This window comes from Sardina pilchardus, chromosome 4 (assembly GCF_963854185.1).
Source record: "Sardina pilchardus chromosome 4, fSarPil1.1, whole genome shotgun sequence".
In the NCBI taxonomy this organism is placed as follows: Eukaryota; Metazoa; Chordata; class Actinopteri; order Clupeiformes; family Clupeidae; genus Sardina; species Sardina pilchardus.
This window is the reverse complement of record NC_084997.1, coordinates 11,965,169-11,984,377: the sequence shown is the minus strand read 5'-3', so window position 1 is coordinate 11,984,377 and position 19,209 is coordinate 11,965,169. Positions and strand designations below refer to the sequence as shown.

Here is a 19,209-nt window from a genome sequence, read left to right as displayed (position 1 = left end):
TTGGTTCTGCCTCATTGATTATCCTATTGGCTACTTTGAATGCATGTGTTCTCTCTTAGTGTGTCAAATGGCACAAATTTGTAAGGAATTATGTAGTTGTCAATTCTGATAAGTGACTGGTGTGTTTTTAACGACCTCCAAGGTGGCCTATCATTTGAAATTACTAAGATTTATTTTTGAGGTGAGTGGACCCATTCTAAAATCGTAAGATAACCTGCCTGCTCTGCTGGAGGACAGAGTAGTGAAACGTTGTATGCCTACTCTGCCATAATAATAAAAAGGAGTCCGAGCAGTGGAAATCTGTTATGTGGGTCCAACGAAAAAAGCGATTCGATTGTTTGGAGCACGCAGCTCTCCGTAGTAGTACTTGCGGAAGAGGAGCAGGAAGATGGCGGCTGAATCGAACGAGTCTGAAATCGAAATAGGCTTATCACACGCGTCTGAAGATGGGGTAAGACGCTGTGCTGTTGGCTCAATAAAATAGTAAATTTATACTTAAAAGTCAATATAATTTTGGAGTAAGTTGAGAAGTTGATATTTAATGTAAATACGTAAGTTAACTAGCACAGGCCTTACGGACTATACAAAGAGCTATCTAGCTTGCTAACATGTCCACTTACGTTAACTTACAAACACATGGGCGCACTGTTGGTAGCATTTGGCTAGACAGCGAAAGTTTGCACGTTTTAGAAATGTAATCCTTGTGGTTATTTGTGTAGTTATGTGTCAAGTTGTGATTTTGTCGTGATTTAAGGCAAGTTGATTATCGTGAGAAGACTAACTTGGGACAAATAGATCAACCAAGTTATTTTGATGTCAGCTAACTTTAGCATAGCCTGTAACGTAACATTACTGGATTTTATGTACATTTGATTGCTAGTGTTAAGTAGTTAGCGAGTGAAGAAGTATTAGTCTTTGTTGCTTTGTGTTTACTCTGGTTTAATGAAGGATCTTTGTTTTGACACACGGAATTGCCTTTTAATCCCAACTGAATGTATGCTAACATCATAACTCAAGTAAAGTTGCTAACTGAGTTGTGAACTTATTAACGTCACCGTATACACATTTTTATTTGCAGGCACATGTTAGATCAACGGTTAAGATATGGATTGACTAGATTATCAGGTTATTAATCAGATATTGCCTGCCAGTCCATTAGCTCATTTATAAGTAAACGTCATAGTAACGTTAGCGAAGTACGGTGGCCCTCGTCAGTTTATGTCTTATGAAATACACTTACAATGGTATTACAGTCCTTGTTTGTTATTTCTAACCGCGCGACTAAACCAATGAGCTGTCAAATGGCTGCTCAGTTGAAGCAATGGTTTAAATCATCTTGAGTGACGGTTGCATCTTCAGGTGTATGCTGCTTGTTTTAAATATTTCATTGATATTGACATTTCAGTAGCCTACAGGTGTATCTTTATATTTTCATGTTAAAACAGAATATGGATATGTGAATGTGTTTGGGTCTATGGATGCATATTAATTTAAAATACATAAGGTAGGCCTACAGTCTCAACTTTTTCCATTTCAAACGATTGGACTTTGGATTTCACCTCTCAGCAGTTTAGACAGCTTGTTGGGTATGTCTGTCCTGGAGAGAAAGCAGTGGTTCATAAGACATGTTCTTGGATTTTTCTCTTTTATTATGAAGTGTTTGGTAACACTAAACTCATGCTTACCCAGGCACAAGCAGTCTATTATCTGAAGAGTGGCTACCCATTCACAGTCAAGTACGTGTCTGTACAGACTTGCAAGCTTAGCACAGCCGTGGGCATAGATAAGTGCAAGAGAAAAAAAAAAACAGTCTCCTAAGGCATTTCATTTCTGCAGAGGACAGCAAGCCAGAGGCGATATCAGAAATGCCTCCATCTCTTTTGCCCTCCCTACACTGTATCCATCCACACCTGGGATGAGTGTGTGTTGCTGTGAGGCTTGCATTACCAACACATGAGAGAAAGAGAGGGTCACTCTGTCTCCTGCCAGCTCTGCTGAAATGGCAAATTGAATTGAGATTGAAACTGAACATGAGGCAGCTGTGGACTTGGTACACGATGGCAAAGGTGTTTTTTTTTTTTTTTTCAAAAAGCACACACTTCTATCCAATTCTGCCTTGTTTTCTTTTGGGTTAAGCAGAGGCGGGATGCAAATTTCAGTGTGATATTTTTACCAATTTAAATATGCTATTGTGTTTACTGTTTTACTGCCCTGAGTTTGGTTGAAATTATAAGTCTTCCTGACCCACGGTTTGCATTTCCATAATCTCTCTCTGACTCCGCTACAACCTTGCCTCGGCTAGCTGTGGCCCTCGTGAACCCTGTAGTACAGTATGCAGATGCTTCTCGGTTGTGTACCCGAGGAGCTCCATGGCTGGCAGCAGCTTCCTTTATTTATGCCCATTGCTCCCAGCGATGCATGCTCACCGATCTGAACTGTGTTTTCTTTAAAAACAGAACACTCTCTTGACCTTATGTTTTTCATCCCCCTCTCTTTCTTTCACCCCACTCTTTCTCTCTCTCTCTCTGTGACTTTCCCTCCATCTCTTTCCCCTTTTCTGCCTCTCTCTTTGCCTTCTTCTTTTCTCTTTTATTTCTCTCCCTGGACTTACATCTCCTTCACCCTGCTTTGCTTCCATCTCTTCCCCTCCATCTCTCTCCTTCTCGCTCTCCTTCTCTCTCTCTATCTCTCTTTCTCCCTCTCTCCATCCCTCTCTCTCTCCCTCTCTCCCCCCACGGTGCAGCACTCGGGCCCAGCAGTAATGGACAGCCCCCGGAGGAGCCGCAGCAGGAGCCTGTCAGAGGATGGAGAGAGTGATGATGGAGCCGAGACCAGGGGGAGGGGGCGGCGGAGGGCAGGTGAGTCGCTTGCACTTTACCCGTCAGACAGAACAGAGATTTTTCCTGCAAGACGAATGATTCCTCTCCCCACCACCACCACCACCACTGACAGTGCTGCCATCCCCACAATCCCCACGGTGTCTTGGTGCAGCATGCTTATTGCGTTACTAGGAAATATAATGAAACCAGGATAGCAGCCTTCTGCAGACATGGTCCTTAAGTTCAAATTCATTGTCTCTCCATAGCTTGCTGTAAACTACACATTAAGGTCATTGTGTACCTGAACTTTACCCTAAGATCGCGTAAGAGAGTAAGATTTGGCTCTTTGTCAGATTGTCTTGATTGTAATGAACCACATTGTAATAACTGAAACACACAGTTTATCATTGTAATAACTTGACCTTGTTATGGTTTTTACCATGCTGATATTATTTCTTTGGGTGGGCTGAGTAATTGATAGCTTCTTTTGAAAAAGGCTGTTTTACAAGTCATTTTGATAATCAAAAACTACACTGTGATTTACATGATTGGAAAGTTCACCTTGTTGAAACGTAATGATGAGTGGTCGAAGCTGTATCTGTGTTTACATCAGTGCCAGGGCCTTGATCCTCCACCACCTTGCCATTTTAACTCTCCTCCTCCTCCGATCGATCTGATCAGCTGGTACCCAGCTGCTCTGCCTCATTTCGGGCCGTCGCGCCCAGTGGCTCCCTCCCTGGGTGTCCGTAAACAGATAATGCTTCCAATCATCCGTTCTGCTGAGCTGTTGCAAATACGAGACCGGCGAGAGAAGGCAACCCAAACCTTCTGCCGTCCGGAAATAGTAACCAAGGGCAAAACGTATTTATTTATTTATTTGTCTTCTTTAACGTTATAGAGTGAAATATGTCCCCTGTGCTAACGGTTGTATCACTATCTCCGCTTTCCAGTCAGTGTCTGGTGTCAAAGCCTGAGTATAACAGTGCATTGAGTAATTCTGCAGAATATTGAGTTTGCAGTGGGTTTGTCTGCCTATGGCCCTCACTCACTTTCCGTATTCAACAGAATTATAGTCTTTTTCCTCGTTGCAAAATACCATAGTTGCACTCGAGGGAGGAAAGATATGAGAGGCAATTACCCAGGCCGTCATTTTTATAGAGCTGAACATTGAGCAAGATTTGGGAAATTGCTTGTTTTGAGATGCCCCACTGTATAAAAAGGAGGCTGCGTAATGAATCTCTCCTGGCTGGTCCATCTTTGTCGACGCTAAGTGCTGCATAAAATCTCACCCCCTATGTAGCGGCATGAGTGCCTGCGTCCTCCATTTAGATGGGAAGGCAATTTAGAAACAGGTAGGAGGTAACGGCCCTCGGCATTCTGGGTAACTAATGGCCACCTCAAAATGGGCTCAGAATTCAATAGAACTCCTTTCATTTCTTGCCGTACTGATATGTTGCCTTATAGCCCCCCCCCACCACTACCACCACCACAACCACACCCTTCCCTGCAAATTGAAGGCTAGACTGCCCACCTTGACAAAGTGTCGGAGAATTCAGCCGCAGCTGATACCCCTGAAGAGCCTTGCTCTCTGGATTCGGAGTTGATTTGCCATTGCCTGCGAGGAACCCCTCGCTGTGAGTGCGGAGAGCTGTTAGGAATTTATGACTCCAGCCCCAGAATGTCCTCTCTGGTGTACATTTGGAACAGCGGCCCATTAATATGCTATTATTCCAGGGCAGCTGTGCTGTTGGAATGGTTGAGAACTCTTGCTGCGCAAGGAAGCAGGTCGTCAAAGATGTTGCTGAAAGGAATACTGCCTGGCATCATTTCCATTGTCTGAAAATGATTTCTTTTTTTTTTTAAAGCGATTTTCGAATGTGATGTTTTAATATCGGTGGTTTCTTATGGTGTACATGCTCTTGATTCTGAAGCTTTAATTCTAAATTCAGTAAACTCCTAATTTAGTTCACCTCTGTTCTGTGTGAAAGGCACATGGAACGTAAGCGCTGGCTGTGTTGAGAGCTGTATTTGGCCGCGGAGTGAAGGTTAGGTAAGGTTATATATCACCCATTCCAGGTAGAGACTGAATGGAGGTGAATAGTGGTGAGTGTGAGGGGAGGCGGTGAAAAGCCCAGCAGGCTGGTGACTATGACTGGCTGTGACTCACTTGCCCGGGCGCGGGGAGCTGTGCTGAATGTCGTCCGTTTCATAATTATTTAATGGAGTTTTCATGCTCCCCAGCGCCGATTGAGTGGCTCTGTTATTGAACATTAACTTCCCCCTGCTCCGCAAATGTCAGACTGGGTTTGTGGAGACGGCCGGCGCGGTCGGTCACCTGCTACCGAGGAGGCGCACGGGGACAGAAACGACAGGTGTCCTTGCTGTTGGCATGGTTTTCTTCCGTGGAGAAAAGGAAATACAAATAAAACGGGCCCCTATCTAGTGGGTACAAACCAATGAACCATTCCCAGAGCTGACATTTCTGCCCATATCTTGGACAGATTAATGGTGATCCCCATTTATCTTCATAACGTTTGCCTTTGCGCTTCACCTGCCACCTGCAAACGATCGAGCCGATCTAGAAATCTTATCATCGGTGTTAAGTCAGGATATGGCTCCTTACAGCAGGATTAGAAGCAGGCTGTTAAGCAACCATGGAGCTTAAGATACAGTCATAATGAACACTTTTTGAGAGGGCAAAAAATGCTTATCCACCCAAATAAAAAAGCAACTTGTTGTCTGTTGCGGGTCTTTCAGAGCGGTACCCCAGCCCTGTGAGGAAGCCTGAAGCCGAGCAGGAGAGAGCCGACAGCAGCCCTGAAGAAGCCTCCCCCAAGGGCGGTGGCCCAGAGGACCAGAGGGGCTCCCCCCGCGACAACGACGCCAGGAAGAGCGGCTCCGACAGCGACTCGGGAAGCGACGAGAGCAGCGACGAGGACAGCGACGGGGCTGCGGCGCCAAAGATCAGGAGCAGCATCGCACACGTCCGGGTGAGCGCCAATCGAGGGCTCGGGGGTCGAAGCTGACGTGCTTAACGCTGCAGCAGAGGTTGAATTGGCCTCTAATGAAGTATTGCAGTGGCGAGTGATCCTGCGGCTCAACTGGTAGAGAAAGGTCAAGGGCATTGGTTCAATGGCAAGGTCATGGGTTTGATAAGCTGGAAGAAGTAACACGCATGCTTTGATAAACATGTTTGTCTGTACCGTAAGTAATTTTTGTGAACAGCTTTTGCTAAATAAATAAGTGCAAATGTATGTATGATTTGAATGCCTGCAAAATGGTCTTGTTTCGGAATGCAACAGTGTGGAAACAAAGGCTCAAAGGCACAGTGTGGGGACAAAGGAGACTCAGTATTGGTGCATTTTTCATGAACTTCATAGTTGCAGTTCAAACTAAAGAGGCGTGTGTGTGTGTGTGTGTGTGTGTACGCTTGCATGTCTGTTTCAGAGGGGTTCGTATGATGAGAGGAAGAAGCGACAGAGTTCATCTCCAGAGAACAAGTGAGTCACTCTGTCTCTCTCTTGCTCGCTTTCGGTCTCTCTCTCTATCTCTCGCTCTCTATCTCTCTCTTGCTCGCTCGCTCGCTCTCTTTCTTTCCTTCTCATGCCTTGTTAATGGAACATCTGTGCAAGTGGTTTATTCAGCAACTAGTTCACATCAGGAGAAATGTCCTCACATCACATCTTGTCTTCCAGCGAATCGAGACGGTCCCGCTCCAGATCCGGATCTCGATCGCGGTCTCCTCGAGGCCGCTATGAGCGATCACGCAGGTGAGCCCACTCAGCCACGGGGTCAAAGTCACGAGATGACCCCTGCTAATTCCCCTCTTAAATCAACAGGAGAACTGAACCACCCTGATTGTGGGTACTCGATTACATTTGTTATATTGATTATTCTTGGACTAATTCTGTGTTGTGCCGATGGCACCGCTTCTGTTTTTTTTTTCCACCACAGGTCCAGAGATCGAGACCGAGACCGCTACTACGATCGAGAGCGCTACGAGCGGCGGACCAGCAGGGATCGGGAGCGCGAGCGGCGCTCCAGCCGCGACCGTGACCTGGAGTACAGGAGGAGAGGCCGCTCGCCGTCCCCGTCGCAGAATGACAAGCCCAACGCGGAGGAGCCCCCGGTCAAGAAGAAGAAGGAGGAGCTGGACCCCATCCTGACCCGGACAGGAGGGGCCTACATCCCCCCGGCCAAGCTGCGCATGATGCAGGCCCAGATCACTGACAAGAGCAGGTGAGCCCCTTAGGCCCGTTTCACACATTGTCATGGTTGTTGTTTTTGTAGCTGATTTTCATTTCGCCACCTATGTTGACATTCACTTTTGCTGCATGAGACATGCAGCCCGTTGTGGAGCCTATTTTCATCCACCAGGGAAGCATTTTCTCAGAAGCTCCATTTTCATATAAGTAACGGTGGAAAATGGACACCCCATAAACTAGGTCTTCCCCGCCCTTATCGAGACTCCTCTACCCTGCCCTAATGGAGACTCCTCTACCCTGCCCTAATGGAGACTCCTCTACCCTACTCTAATGGAGACTCCTCTACCCTGCCCTAATGGAGACTCCTCTACCCTACCCTAATGGAGACTCCTCTACCCTACCCTAATGGAGACTCCTCTACCCCACCCTACCCTAAACTAGACTCTTCTACCCTACCCTAAACTTCCCCCATCTTCATGTGCGTCTTACCATTTTAGATGCTGAAATGCTTGTTTTGGCAGTTAGTGTACTTAGAGAATCCAGGAGATGAAGTAACCGTGAGGAGAACTGCTACTAAAGCCTTTGTTGCTGAAATGAAGAACTTCTTGTTAGGAAGCTTCTGTTGCAGCCCTGCGTCTGTGACACATTGCTGTCAACATGACTGGCGTGAATCATTAAATTGAGCACTCCACACATTTCGCTTGCTTTATGGTCTCACCTCGGTCTAGACCGTTAATTTGATTGATTCCCTTGGAATTTCCCTCAAAACAGTTTTTATATGTGATCAATAGCCGGCAGTGAACTGGGCCGTAAAATTGGCAGGCGGGGCATGCGTCATCTGTTGGGGTTTTTATTGAGTCGTAAGTGGAATAATGAGTCTTGTGAAAATGGGCCCAGACGCACGCGAAACGGCAGGAAATGACCGCCGGCGGACGTTAGGCCAACCCCCGCCGAGCCCATTGGGACGCGAAGGGCACTCCTAAGCTGCGGGGTTTCTGGTACTCAGAGAGAGATTAAGCAAGGTTAGGAGCTCATCATTTAGCAAGAGCCACCTGATGGTCCCTGAGGGTCGAGGAGAGCTGGGCGGGGGGGCGGATATCTATAGCTCAAGGTGTGTTCAGTCCCCCCCCCCCCCGCCTCACCCCCCTCCAAGGACCTCTAGCATCTGCTGCCCTGGGGGTGGCAGTTGGGAGATTGGAAGTTAGATGGTGATAATTAGACAGAGATTTCTCCGCTTCGATATCAAGAGCAGCGAAGGGCAATGAAAAAGATAACAGACATGGCAATCCTCAGAGGAGACCAGAGAGAGGAGAGGAAGAGGAGAGAGACGGACAGATGGAGAGGGGGAAAGAGACACAGAGTGAAAGAAGAGAAAAGTATCCTGCGAAGAAGAGCATGTCAGTCAGCAGTTTTGGATGGGGGGGGGGGCACTATTGAATGCCTGAGACTGAAGGACAGAGAGTTGACAGTCCTGCCGTCCTCTAGGAGCTAGTTGTGTAAATCCTGCCTTTAAACGTCCTCCCCTGCCCACCATATATAACGGGCCAGTAAAAGGCATCATAGAAAATTTAAGATCGCCGCTGTGTTAACGGCCTGCGCTGTTGGCACCATAAATATGATCAGTCTCGCCGGTGGAATAAACCAGAAGTTATGGACAGTATCGCTTCAGAAATTTAAGGAAAAAAGGAGCGGGGCGAAGATCGTTTTTTTTTTACATCAACAGTGTTTTATATATGTGCTCTTTCTTGCAATGGTGTTCATTTTTCTCTCCTGCAAGAAGTATCTCGGAGTTCATAAAGAGACCATACTTGAGAGAGAGGACCGGCAGAGCATAGGGTCTGGTCTGATCTCAGTGTCGCTTTCCTTTCAGCCTCGCGTACCAGAGGATGAGCTGGGAGGCCCTGAAGAAGTCCATCAACGGTCTCGTCAACAAAATCAACGTGTCCAACATCGGCAACATCATCCAGGAGCTGCTGCAGGAAAACATTGTCAGGGGCCGGTAAGTCCTCCTGAAGTCCAACAGGTCCTACCCTGGCTCATGAAGTCATTTTTCTAATATGATTATCTGTCTTAAGATAGAGCCTGTTTGTATTGTCTGCATTGTATAGTGCTGCAGGCTATACTGATCAGAGTAGGACTGTGACTTTTAAGTATGATAATGATGTAAGCATAGCACAGTGATAGGGACAGACGTCCTTAGGGGGACTCGCAATGATGAAGCCCAAGAGATAGCTCTATTGTACAAATGTTGGTGAGACAGAGGCAAAGAACGCCATTCTCTGTGAATCCCCAAGAGCAAGCCCTGAGGCAACACATCAGGCAAGAGTATTTCTTGTTACCGGAGTGTAAACGTTATTGCTCTCTGATCTTCCCCAGGGGTCTCATGGCTAGATCCATTCTCCAGGCTCAGGGCGCCTCCCCCATCTTCACCCACGTCTACGGCGCTCTTGTGTCCATTATCAACTCCAAGTTCCCCCAGATTGGAGAACTCATTCTGAAGAGGCTCATCCTGAACTTCAGGAAAGGCTACCGCAGGAACGATAAGGTGAACTACTTCAAGAACTCCTAGTTTCTTTCTCCTTGTTCTGATCTTTTTCAGAAAAGTTCTGTAAATTTGACTTTGTTTTTTTTTTTTCATCTCTTTTCAGATGCAGTGTATGACGTCCTCAAAGTTTGTGGCACATCTGATCAATCAGAATGTGGTAAGTCATCCTCATTCATCATGCATCAGAATTATCTCTGAACATCTTCAAACTGTTTGTGAATGTTGGCAGAGAAGTACATCCTCAGACCAAACATGGACACTTGACAAATAGTTACCATTTTAAAACTTATCTTAAAAACAGTCTGGACCGTTCAAAGAACGCATTTTTTGCCTCGAATGTTCGCCCTTTGTTTGCTGCTGTAGAAAGCACTTTGAAAATTCAGGTTCAGGTGTCCAACTACAACTTGATGGGACTTGAGCGCAGTATTTGTGCGTAGTCTCACACTGCTCCTCTGGCGTGTCCTGTGTCCTCAGGCCCACGAGGTGCTGTGTCTGGAGATGCTGACCCTGCTGCTGGAGCGGCCCACTGACGACAGCGTGGAGGTGGCCATCGGCTTCCTCAAGGAGTGCGGCCTCAAACTCACCGAGGTCTCGCCCCGAGGCATTAACGGTACCAGTCTGTTTGTTTCGCTGGAAGAATATCGTGAAGAGATTAACTTGTCATTAACGTATGATTTTGCAATGTCTTCTTCAGTCAGGGTCTCTCCTTGTTTATGTCTTTCAGTTATGAGTGTAGAATATCTATGTGGAGGTTTGACGGCTTTAATTGACTTTTTTTTTTGCCGTTTTCATTTCAGCTATATTTGAACGCTTGAGAAACATCCTCCACGAGTCGGAGATTGACAAACGCGTGCAGTACATGATTGAGGTGATGTTCGCCATCCGCAAGGACGGCTTCAAGGACCACCCCATCATCCCCGACGGCCTGGACCTCGTGGAGGAGGAGGACCAGTTCACACACATGCTGCCCTTGGAAGATGATTACAACACCGAGGACATCCTGAGTAAGAGCCCTCGACAACACACTTGTTTTCACTTCACAGTCCAGTGCCGTGTACACGCCGTAAACATTTAGGCCGCTCGCGGTGCCTCCTTGACCACTGGAGCACGACGAGATGTCCAGATGTTATCGGTGCCGGCCTCCTTGCTCGTCTAACCTGGCCGCGGCTTAATTAATTGCCGGGAGGTAAATTCCCCTCTCCTCCGCGTGCTAGCTCCCATCATTGTAGACGTTTAGAAGCTAATTATACGCAGAGCGTCCCGATGGGTCTCTCCACATCCTTCTCTCCTTCTCCCCCCCTCCTTTCCTCCCTCCAATTCCCTCTTTCGGGATCTCTCGCTCTTGCAGCCCGTGGTTCGTGCAGGAGCAAGTCCCTGCTGGCGGCGCGTAATTGAGGGGTTGGATTTTTTTCGCTCCTGACATTTAGCCCCTGTCGCTACTTATTTATGTTTGTTCAATTTGCGGATAAGCATCTTTTTGTGGCTTCACAGACAAACGGCCCTAATTGAAAATCTATACAAGTCTTCCTTCAGGGTGTAGGAGAAGCCATTACCACATTTAAGTCCTTTTATGAATAATGCCTGATGCACAATGAATTCGTCTTTATGGGTAATTGCCTCTGATTACATCTCGATTGCAGCGACTTAATTGCTGTAGAAATGTGTAATTGCAAGCGAATGACTTCCATTAAAACAACAGCATTCTCACACTCTCTCTCTCCCCCTCTCTCTATCCCTCTCTTTTTCTCTCTTTCATTTCAGATGTCTTCAAGATGGACCCGGACTTCTTGGAGAATGAAGAGAAGTACAAAGCGATTAAGCGGGGTGAGTTGACCGTCATCCGCCCGGTGTCAACTCAGCCGTTTACATTACCGCCCATTATAAGAAGCGCCCGGCGATACACAACCCTGGTTTCCCTAGCATTTCAAATGGGGGCATTTGAATTTTAATTGTGTTCTAATTGCTCAGTCAGCTCCAGCCCGGCATATGGCGCTCGGGTGTTCAAAAGCAACTTTATTATCGTTCAATAGGCCTCGAATAGCTTGTTCTCTGAGGCAAGAATAATTGCCACAGTCCTCTGGAAAATGAAGGTAACCCTGGAGTTAAGGGACGTAGCTGAGTGGAAAATGAACGCGATCTGGGGCAGCGGCACTCTCTGACCCTGTGTGACCCCTCCGCAGAGATTCTGGATGAAGGCAGCAGCGGCTCGGAGGACGACGGAGAGGGGGGAAGCGATGACGACGACGACGACCAGGATGAGGATGAGGAGGCAGAAGCTGGCGAGGGTAAGACTTTATTTTTTGCCTGTAGGCCCATATGAAAGTGCCCCTTATAGTTTGAGATCTAACAGTGATTTTTTTTCTCTCTCTCTCTCTCTCTCGCTCGCTCTCTCTCAAGAATTTTCATTTATGGACTTTTTTTTTAGACAGCCAATTTATTTCCTCTTGATGCATCGTCTTGTGTTATTGCATTTTTTTTTTACTTTGCTGATGCCAACAGTTTAGGCAGATAGGGAGGTCCCTATGAATAAAGAAAACCGTATTTAATTTGAGGAGAAATTAATAGAAAACACAAGGCAGGCACATGTTGCTTCCCCTGATCCCACTCAGAGGACCCTGAGGCTTGTCTTCACCTCCAGTCGGGGAAGCAGTCCCTTGAAGCCAGCCAGTTCATTAGTTCCTGGTATATATTTTCAAGTGCTTTTGGAGCGCCTTGACTTAAGTTTGTCAGGAAAGGGTACTGTGGGCAGTGGCAGGCAGTCCTTTGTGGCCCACTGTGATTATCTGCCCGCTATCTGGGCCCCCTGGGAGGTGGAGCGGCAGGAAATGTGTGGCATACCAGGCCCATTAGGAAATCACAGCACTCCTGAGTCCCTCTGGCCACACACACACACACACACACACACACACACACACACACGCGCACTGAGCCTGACAAAGTCTGGTGATGCCCGGGCCGGGCGGGACGTCAAGCTCAATTTCAGTCACTCACACAAAAGCCATCACAGCATCTTCCTGAGGACACAAGCCTCTCCTCCACAGCACCTAGGGGCTGGGCCGCTAGTCAGGTGACCCTGGCTGAACCCACCCCTGCTCCTGGAGCAGAGCTTTGCTGTTGGACCCATCCTGTCCCCATCCACTCCCCGCTAGTGTTTTGCTTTTCTTTCTTAATAGGTTTTGTGAACACAGCCTTCCCACTTCCCACTTGGATCCATCATTATATGAATAGATATTGAATTTGCATAGTGAATTTAACGAAATCCGTTTTTACCTTTTTTTTTAACGTGTCATGGTTATATTTACTGTGCTATTTTGAACTTCTGTTGTTTTTTGAGAGTCCTGAATTCATATAGATAAGTGGTTAGAACATGGTTTCTTTTAAAAACTGTTTCCATAATAGAGTATGTATGTACAGTTAAGCCCAAAATTATTGGCCCCCCTGAAATTTTGGAACATTACTCTAAAATTCTCCCTAAATTTTTCATCCCTGATCAAATTTTAAAAATCAAACATTCTCCAGTGTTACTATGTAGAATCTGGTGCATTTTGGAGTGTTAATATATTATTAGGAATGCTTAATCTCAAATTGTGTGAAAAGTGGAGTGGTCAAAATTAATAGCCCCCATGTGATTTTTTTGCTTTTAAACACACACGACCAACCTGTCACCTTTCAAGCCACACCTTTGCAGTTAGTTAATGTCCAGACAACACCTGAACACCCAACCAGCATTGATTGTTTACCTAAAGACTTCAAGGAACAGGCCTACAGGCACTTGAACACCTGTCTGAGGGGGGACTGCCTTTACAGGCATACTGAAGATAAAGGAAATCTGTCTGGACCTCAGAAAGAACATCATTGAGGCCTATAATATGGAGAAAGGCTATACTGTAATCTCTAGATGCTTCACAGTCTGTAGAACAGCCGTGCACGGCATCATTACAAATTACAAAGAGTTCCAAGTTTGTGCATAACCAACCTAAGTGTGGATGAAAATGCTAAATATCTCAATCTAGAGAGAAAAATCATCAGGGATGTTAGCAAGGAACCCTGCACATCCGCCAAAATGATAGTTACTGACCTTGAGACCTCTGGGGTTAAAGTCTTGAGGAAGACAGTAGCGAGGGATTTTTATTGTGGAGGCCTCCAAGGTCATCGGCTGAGAAAAAACCTATTAGTCCAAAAGGGGTGCTTCAAAGTCAGACTGCACTTTGCACATGCACATTTAAAAGCTAAAAATGACTTTTGGAAAACTGTCCTTTGGTCTGATGACATTAAACTGGAGCTGTTTGGGCACATGGATGTTGCCTATGTTTGGCGAAAAAAAGGAAGGCCTACAACCATAAAAATACAGTTCCCATAGTGAAGCATGGTGGTAGGAGCATCATGTTATGGGGGTGTGTTGCTGTCTCAGGCACAGGGAGCCTTGTTTGGGTGCATGGGATCATGAAAAAGAAAGATTATGTTGACCTTTTGAGGGATAACATCAAGACGCCTGCTCTTAGTCTAGGCTTGGGTCACCACCAGGTTCTTCAGCATGATAATAACCCAAAGCATAGTGAAAAGTGGTCTAAAACGCCCTAAAGGATACCAAAATCAAGGTGCTGGAATAGCCTACACAGAGACCAGACCTCAACCCCATTGAGAATCTGTGGCACGTGTTTAAAGCAAGAGTCCATACAAGAAAACCATGCAGTTTGGACGAGCTGGAGCTAAAGAGTGCTTAAGAGATATGTGCCAACATAGTAAAAGACTATTCAAAGAAGTTGTTGTCAGTTGAAGCAAAGAAAGGCTACACTATTGACTATTAATGGTCTGGGGGCTAATAATTTTGAACATGTCAATTCTTGCTTTTCTTGTCACAAATCAGAGCATGAGTAAACAATGATCATCAAACTTTGTGGGCATACTGTATTTGCGCTTCTGTAATCGTATAAACTAGGCACATTCTTGGAAATGGTCATTTTCATGTATAAACAAAGGATTATGTCTGAATTCATAAGGGGGGCTAATAATTTTGGGCTTAACTGTATGTATGTATGTATGTATGTATGTATGTATGTATATTGCTTATAAGGTTGCAATTACAAACCCCTATCTGACCCACCCAGCTCTTGTTAAATTGTTTGGGTCCTTTGAGAGCCAATTTGTGTACGTGCATCTAGAACATGTATGTTAAATGCACATCAGATAAGCAGAAACAACAGTGTTCCATCTATAGCAGCCATTATGGTAATGGTACAGTAATGTAAATAAATAGGAGGCTTGATTATCCAAAAATAAAGCAGCCATTTTAGAAAAAGCCTCCCTCATAGTAGAAGGAAAAATAGCTTCAGCACTGAAAAAATGCATTGACCTCTGGAGGGAGACATATCATATAACAAAAAAAACCATTGTGAAAGAGAGCACCATCCACATTCTGTTTATTTATCGACTTCTTGCTTTCCTTTTATAGAGGGGGAGAAAGTGACTATTTTCGACCAGACAGAAGTGAACCTGGTCGCATTTCGCCGCACCATCTATCTCGCCATCCAGTCAAGGTGAGTGCTACTCGCGTCGCGTGCCAAGGCTGCCCAGCCAGAGATCTCTCCTGGCTGGCGTGGAAATGTCAGCAGAAAATAGCAAGGCAGGAGCTGCTAAATATGTGACTCTGTGCCCAAAAATAGTCTTTTGGATCGCACAACTCTGAGAGCTTTGAGACTGATTTTATTTAAAATATATATATATAAATATAAATCAAAGAGCACAGATGGAAATGCCATGTCCAGGAGCCCAAAGGCAGGTCCTGTAGGAATCACAGTTTTGATTAGATCCCATTTCAAGTGGCATTTAAGGAGGAGGGTTTTTTTTTTTACAACTTGGAAGCTAAAAAGGTGCAGCTCCCTTGCACGTGCAAAATTAATAACCTTCCATAAGTGTGATTTAATTGAAATTTGGCATGGTGGAGCTGTAAACAGAAAAACTGTTTGTGTGTGTGTGCTCTAAGAGGTTTGGGGTAGATTGGGCTCAGGGAATGCTCAAACAAGAGAGAGACAGAGAGAGTGAGAGATGGTATTCTATTTTTAAGTAGGATTCAATATCAAGAGAGCAGGAAAGCAACAGTGCTGCTGTTCTGTGACTGGAGGAGAAGCCCGTAGGAATAAGAGAGGAGGAGGAGGAGGAGAAGATGAACGATGAACGATGAAATTCCCCAAAGCAGATAAATGCACATAAATCTCCCCTCCCAACAGAACTTGTTCCCCTGCCCAGGAACCACAGAAAGGGATCTTATCTTATAGGCATGGGGCCTCGAAGGCATGGCATGCTATGCTATTTATTTATGTATTTTAGGTATTTATTTCGGTATTTATTTATTTATATTTTATCTCCTAAGTTTGTGTTTGTCCAACTCCTCCTCTCCCGCTCGGTGTTGCCGTGCTGCTGAAGTGGGTCTACTTTACTGTGTGGCTCTGCTCTTCCCTTTCTGTTGCTGAGCTCAGGGAATAGAAATGTGTCGGCATTCACTCTGACACTAAACACGCGCGCACCACACACACACACACACACACACACACGCGCACCACACACAAACACACACACGCACGCACAGGCCTCCGTTAACCCACTCCCCCCCCCATGTAAACGCGAGGCCCGGGGCGCTGCTGAGCAGTCACATGTCAATGATCCAAAAAGCATCTTTCCCTCACCAGAGCGGCGCTGGAGATAAAAAGCTCCGCGCTCTCCTGCCTCAGCCGTGTTTTCTGCCCGCCAGCTCGTCTTCATCCTATAGACGCTCGTCTTCATCCTATAGACGCTCATCCTCTAATCCCGCGCCGCCGCATCCACGAGCCGGATCACACGTCCCGCGTATGTATTTTTCATCAGCGCGGTGTGAACACCAGCGACGGTTTTTAATCCCGCGAATGTATATATACGCCAGCCCTTCAAGGGCGGTTTCGCAAGCTAACCCACCAGCGTGGCGCTGCGAAATAGGCCAGAGGCACTCCAGCTATGTGGCGGTGACATAGAATATGCATCCCTGTCTCTCGTCTCCTAATTAAATGCCCTCGGAGGACGAGGCAGAGTGGGCCTGCGTGTCGCGTGCTTATGGATTCTCACACGCACTTGCTGCCTCCCAAGCACACACTACAGAGCTCGCTCTTTGTCTCTCTCTCTCTCTCTCTCTCTCTCTCTCTCTCTCTCTCTCTCTCTCTCTCTCTCTCTCTCTCTCTCTCACAAACATACTCAGTGTCCTCCCTCCCCCCCAATACCTTAACGCATACACATGGTCGGCTGTCTAACATGCAAACATGTATGTACACACACACACACACACACACACACACACACACACACACACACATCCATTCCACACACGCACAAACAACCTGAAAGGCAGTGGACCAGTTTGCTTTTCCCCCCTCTGACTTTGCCGTGCGGAACAACAGCTGGTGCAGATGCATAGGCTGCAGCGAGGGCGCATCAGCAAGAGGGGGGTGCGGTGCAGGGAAAAACTCCCTCTTTAATAAGTGACCCACCAGGAAATTAGATTAACCCAGTGCTGCTTTCCTTCAGCATGAATCTATCGATTAACGGAGAAACACACCCCATGATTCTCATCAGGACTCTCTGGCGCTTTGGGGACGTCAACAACAGGAAGGAGGAAGGGTGGGGGGGGGGGGGGGAATAGGAAAAAAAAGATCAGAATATTTTCTGCATCTATGTAATCCCTCAGCCTGTTATTCTAGTGTGCTGATGGGTGACTGCAGTATGTCAGAAGGAAAGCAGAAACGCAACAGGGATGGGGAGGCGTTGGGGAAAGCAGACGTCGACCTTGCAGGTCCGTACAGAAGGGCTCGCCCCTGCCCTGCTCTGCTCAGTTGGTAGCTGGTTGCTGGTGCTCTCAGCTCCAAGGTCACTGGTTCATTCCCAGAGAAGTGGAGTGGTGCTGGTCCCTATGGATAACCCCCCCTCTCTTTTGCTCTCTCCTCACTCTCCTTTTCTCACTCTCTCCTTCCCCCCCTTCCCTGCCTGCATGCAAATTTTTTGACCGTCTCAAGGGTGCACTTGAAAGCCCTTACAATCTTTGGCTGGTGTCCATGTTGGAATTACTAAAGGTATATCTCGTAAAAAGGTTACAATAAGTGATTACATGCACCTATATTGTTACGTTTGGGCTCATTGGGCTCCATGTTCAGCCTTTGGAGAGCCTTGGTTGTGTGCCGCTTTTGAAGCTTTTATGTTTGGAAAGATATCGTGGACAAATCTCTTGTTGTCGTGGAGTGTGTGCCGCTCAGCAGGATGTGTGTTCACTGGTATTTTTTGTGTTGTCTTGATCTGTTTTGGGCGGTGGTATTTCTCTTCCTCCATCTCTGTCCTGGTTTCCCTCTCTCTGCTTCTATATTTCTCCCCCTCTCACATTTTCTCTTCCTCTTTCTCTCTCCCTGTCTCTCTTTCTCTCTATCCCTCTCTCTCCCTGTCTCTCTCTTTCTCTCTCTCCCTCTATCTTTATACCTGACCGTGGGGATTTCAGAGATGCGAGTGCCATTGTAACCCTGCTCTGCCGGAGGGTTGGGCTCACAGTTTTTCAGTGCCAAGCCTCACTCCTCTCCATTGGCAAGGTTGGCATTTCCTGAAAATTGGAAAAGTCTTTGGCCCCATTATTGGCCTGTGGGAACGCTGCTCTTTGACAGATTACTGTATGGCGGAAAATGAATTTTAAAAGCAAAAGAAATGTTACCGTTAAAGCGGGCCTCTTTCTTTTCACCGTGACCTCAGGTTTCATCGATCCCTTCCCTCCCTCCCTCCCTCCCTCCCTCTCTCGCTCTTATTCAGCATGCTAAAATGTTCCGTTAGGATTACGAAACAATTGCTTGATAAAATTACCGCAGCATGAAATAATGTCCCCCCCATCAATAACAAGTAAACATTTGGCCGTGCGCATTGAGCAGTTCCTGAATGACTTCACTTTAATGAAAAAGTGCTTTCATTAGACGGAGAAAAATGCCCGTAGACGAGATGAGGTGGCTGCTGTGACAGCGTGTCAGTTTGTCAGCACTTTTTCCGTCGGCGGCCGTCGGAGGGCTGCAGAAAGAAATGGCCGAATGAGAAATGCCTGAATGAGGCGTAAGGTTTCTGACGGCTCGCCTAGTTTTGCAGCGCGCTGGCGAAAATGTGACCGCGTCTTCAGCCATCCGTGTCACATGGAAGGTCAGTGATGTCTGGCCAACCAACCAAACCAACCAACCAGTCAGCCAGCCAGCCAGCTAGCTTGTGGACACCAGGCGGAGATGCAGTGCCCCAGGGCAGCACATTTCTCACCTACCACTCACCCTTTTTCCTCCCTCCCCTTCTCTCTGTCTCTCTCCCTCTCTATTTGTCTCTCTCCCTCCCCCTTCCATCTCTCTCTCTCTATCCTTTCCTTTTTCTGTCTCCCTCTCTATCTGTCGCAGTACTCCCTTCTCAATCTCTTTGTCTCCCTCTCTATCTACATCTCTGATTTTCTCTCTCTCTCTCCCCATTCCCTCTCTCGCTCCCTCTCTTACTCTATTTCCGTCTCTCAGAGAGAGCCTCTCATGGGAACGCAGACGGGACCAATAAGAAAATTAAATATATAAGTAAAAAATGTCTCCAGCTGCTAGAAGCTGGAAGTGGCTTCTCACCT

At 46.6% G+C, this 19,209-nt stretch overlaps 1 protein-coding gene across 1 annotated transcript in view; it reads left to right on the top strand.

Moving 5' to 3' along the window:
* Nucleotides 1-355: 355 nt before the first annotated feature.
* cwc22 (CWC22 spliceosome associated protein homolog) overlaps nucleotides 356-19,209 on the top strand; it is a 31,197-nt gene continuing 12,343 nt past the window's right edge. Inside the window, exons 1-14 of the mRNA XM_062534179.1 lie at nucleotides 356-451; nucleotides 2,744-2,858; nucleotides 5,577-5,809; nucleotides 6,267-6,319; nucleotides 6,515-6,589; nucleotides 6,774-7,058; nucleotides 8,895-9,023; nucleotides 9,401-9,569; nucleotides 9,673-9,726; nucleotides 10,044-10,179; nucleotides 10,367-10,573; nucleotides 11,331-11,393; nucleotides 11,750-11,854; nucleotides 15,022-15,106. Of these exons, the coding sequence (XP_062390163.1) occupies nucleotides 389-451; nucleotides 2,744-2,858; nucleotides 5,577-5,809; nucleotides 6,267-6,319; nucleotides 6,515-6,589; nucleotides 6,774-7,058; nucleotides 8,895-9,023; nucleotides 9,401-9,569; nucleotides 9,673-9,726; nucleotides 10,044-10,179; nucleotides 10,367-10,573; nucleotides 11,331-11,393; nucleotides 11,750-11,854; nucleotides 15,022-15,106 (1,772 nt within the window). The 5' untranslated portion in view covers nucleotides 356-388. The remainder of the gene's footprint in view (nucleotides 452-2,743; nucleotides 2,859-5,576; nucleotides 5,810-6,266; nucleotides 6,320-6,514; nucleotides 6,590-6,773; nucleotides 7,059-8,894; nucleotides 9,024-9,400; nucleotides 9,570-9,672; nucleotides 9,727-10,043; nucleotides 10,180-10,366; nucleotides 10,574-11,330; nucleotides 11,394-11,749; nucleotides 11,855-15,021; nucleotides 15,107-19,209) is intronic.